Below are 2,199 nucleotides of genomic sequence, written 5' to 3' on the forward strand. Positions count from 1 at the left end.
CGGTTCTCCTGGGGGCCTCAGTGTTCGCTCACACGGTTCTCCTGGGGGCCTCAGTGTTCGCTCACACCGGTTCTCCTGGGGGCCTCAGTGTTTACTCACAGCAGGGACCCCTCAGCCTCGATGCCGCAGCTCAGGCAGCACAGCGGGCGCGATCCTCCTCTGACCCGTAGGTAGTATGTCGAGCGCCCGGAACCGACTCGTGTTCACATGGGGTGGGGGTGCCCAAGGCAAGGCTGCTGGTGTAATCAGAACATCGTCTGCAAGTTGCGGTCCTAGAATGTGGCTCCTTTTTATTCGCGCTAGAATTCAGAAGATTCCCCGGCTCCTGGTGGGAGCTTCCGACGGGTACTTGTACATGTACAACCTGGACCCGCAGGAGGGAGGCGAGTGCACCCTGATGAAGCAGCACAAGTAAGTGGGCCTCTCCTCAGCCGTCTCCTCAAGAGCCGGGGGCACGAAGGGACGCGTCCCGGTGGAGCTGGCCTGTGTTGGGAGGCCTCGCTTCCCCCACACTCCCGCTCTCCTGCGCCTCTCTGCCGGCGTCCCGTTCACTGCCCGGGTGGAGGTTGGACAGGTGGCTGGTGCGGGACGAGGCGGACTGAGGCAGGAACGTAGCATGTTGCAAGGAAGGGACGATGCTCTGGTGTCATCCCCAGAGCGGCCCGCGTCCCCGGAGCACCTGCCATGTGGTGGTGACATGTAGCTGTTCTCTCTGAAAGGAAGGCGGTGGTATTTGTTCATTGGGAAGTAGTGCAGTTTGATTTTGCTTTTGCTTTTTTAGAACTATCCAGAAATTCTCTAAAAATGATACTATAATACTATAATTATAACGGGGGTGAAAGTGGGGTATTTTCTTTATAGTGAATTCTGTTTATGATCCTCAATCTTAAACACGGAAGATCATCTCCGTGGGTGTAACTTCTTCCCAAGTACAAATCTGGTGAAGCTCCGAGGGAACAGGCACGCGGGGATGAGCACACTCGTGTCCACCTTGAGCGGCCTCTTGCCTTTGCTGCAGCACGTCTGGCAGGAGCCCCGACCGGCCTCAGTGTCTCTGTCTGTCCGCTCCCTCCAGGTTGGATGGCAGCATGGAGACGACCAATGAAATCTTAGACTCAGCCTCTCACGACTGCCCGTTAGTGACCCAGGCCTACGGCACAGCTGTCACCACAGGTACTCACGTGCCTTCGTCTCCGACCAGACTTGGTAAGGCTGTGACGCGAGCCTGGAAGGCACGTGATGCCAGGCCCTCCCGCTGCGGTCCGAGCTTGGCGCTTTTCCCCCGAGCGGCGCGGCCCACCCGCCACTTTCCCCTGGGCAGGGGACAGGTGGGCTCAGAGGCAAGCTCTTGTCAGCTGGGGATGTCAAGGCTGAATTCATTTTCTTCATTTTTGAAGGAAAAATAGTCACGATGGCTCAGGCTGCTTTGGGCACACGTGAATTGTCCCTGGCTAGCAGCCCCTCGGCTACAGTATTACCCTGAATTCTGACATTGCCAAGCAGGTGTCTTTGGTCCTGTGTCATCATTCAGTAAGCACACGTGGGACCCCCCCCCCCCCCCACTCAGCTTTCGGGCCCTGGGAGGACGGCATTAAAGGCCTGCCTTTGGGCCCCTCCTGCGGGTGCTGGGCAGTCATCGTGCAGACAGATGAGGCCACGCAGCCATCCCCCCTCCCGCCGCAACCAGCTTGACCTCAGGTGGGCGATCCTGTAGATCTGCTCACACAGGAGACTGTGTGCTCACGTGACTCAGAGATGAGGCGTTCCTTTCCGTCAGGTGAAGCACTGGCGTCAAGCGTCCGGCATCACCAGTTTGAGAACTAGCCCCATCCTCCCTGTTCGCTGAAGAAAATGTGTGGCCTGTCCTTCAGGAAGCCCCTATTTACTGTGCAGTGTCTTTTTGACATTGATGAATTTTGGAAAATAAAGGACTTTGTCTTGAGCTGCCCAAGGCTGCAAAAAGCTTGTAGTCAGAGAGGGATCACAGTTTAGTCTTAGTGTGCACTGTAGTTGCCGGGCCTTGCCTCCCAACCTCCCAGCCTCCCTGCCTCCCAGCCTCCCAGCCTCCCTCTCAGCCCCCTGCCTCCCCGCCTGCCTCCCCGCCCCCCGCCCCCCCCCCTCCCCGCCTCCCCCTGAGCCCCCTGCCTCCCCACCTCCCAGCCTCCCAGCCTCCCTCTCAGCCCCCTGCCTCCCCACCTC

At 58.7% G+C, this 2,199-nt stretch overlaps 1 protein-coding gene across 3 annotated transcripts in view; it reads left to right on the plus strand.

Annotated features, from left to right (window-relative positions):
- The window catches only part of WIPI2 (WD repeat domain, phosphoinositide interacting 2), a 35,638-nt gene that overhangs the window by 33,067 nt on the left and 372 nt on the right, over positions 1-2,199 (plus strand). For 2 of the 3 annotated variants that reach the window (XM_032394251.1, XM_032394253.1), the window contains 2 exons: positions 304-411; positions 1,076-1,206. In XM_032394251.1, the coding sequence (XP_032250142.1) occupies positions 304-411; positions 1,076-1,206 (239 nt within the window). The remainder of the gene's footprint in view (positions 1-303; positions 412-1,075; positions 1,207-2,199) is intronic. The other variant, XM_032394252.1, reaches the window with a different exon arrangement.

The sequence above is a fragment of the Phoca vitulina genome, unplaced genomic scaffold (genome assembly GCF_004348235.1).
Source record: "Phoca vitulina isolate PV1807 unplaced genomic scaffold, GSC_HSeal_1.0 scaffold79, whole genome shotgun sequence".
Lineage (NCBI taxonomy): Eukaryota > Metazoa > Chordata > Mammalia > Carnivora > Phocidae > Phoca > Phoca vitulina.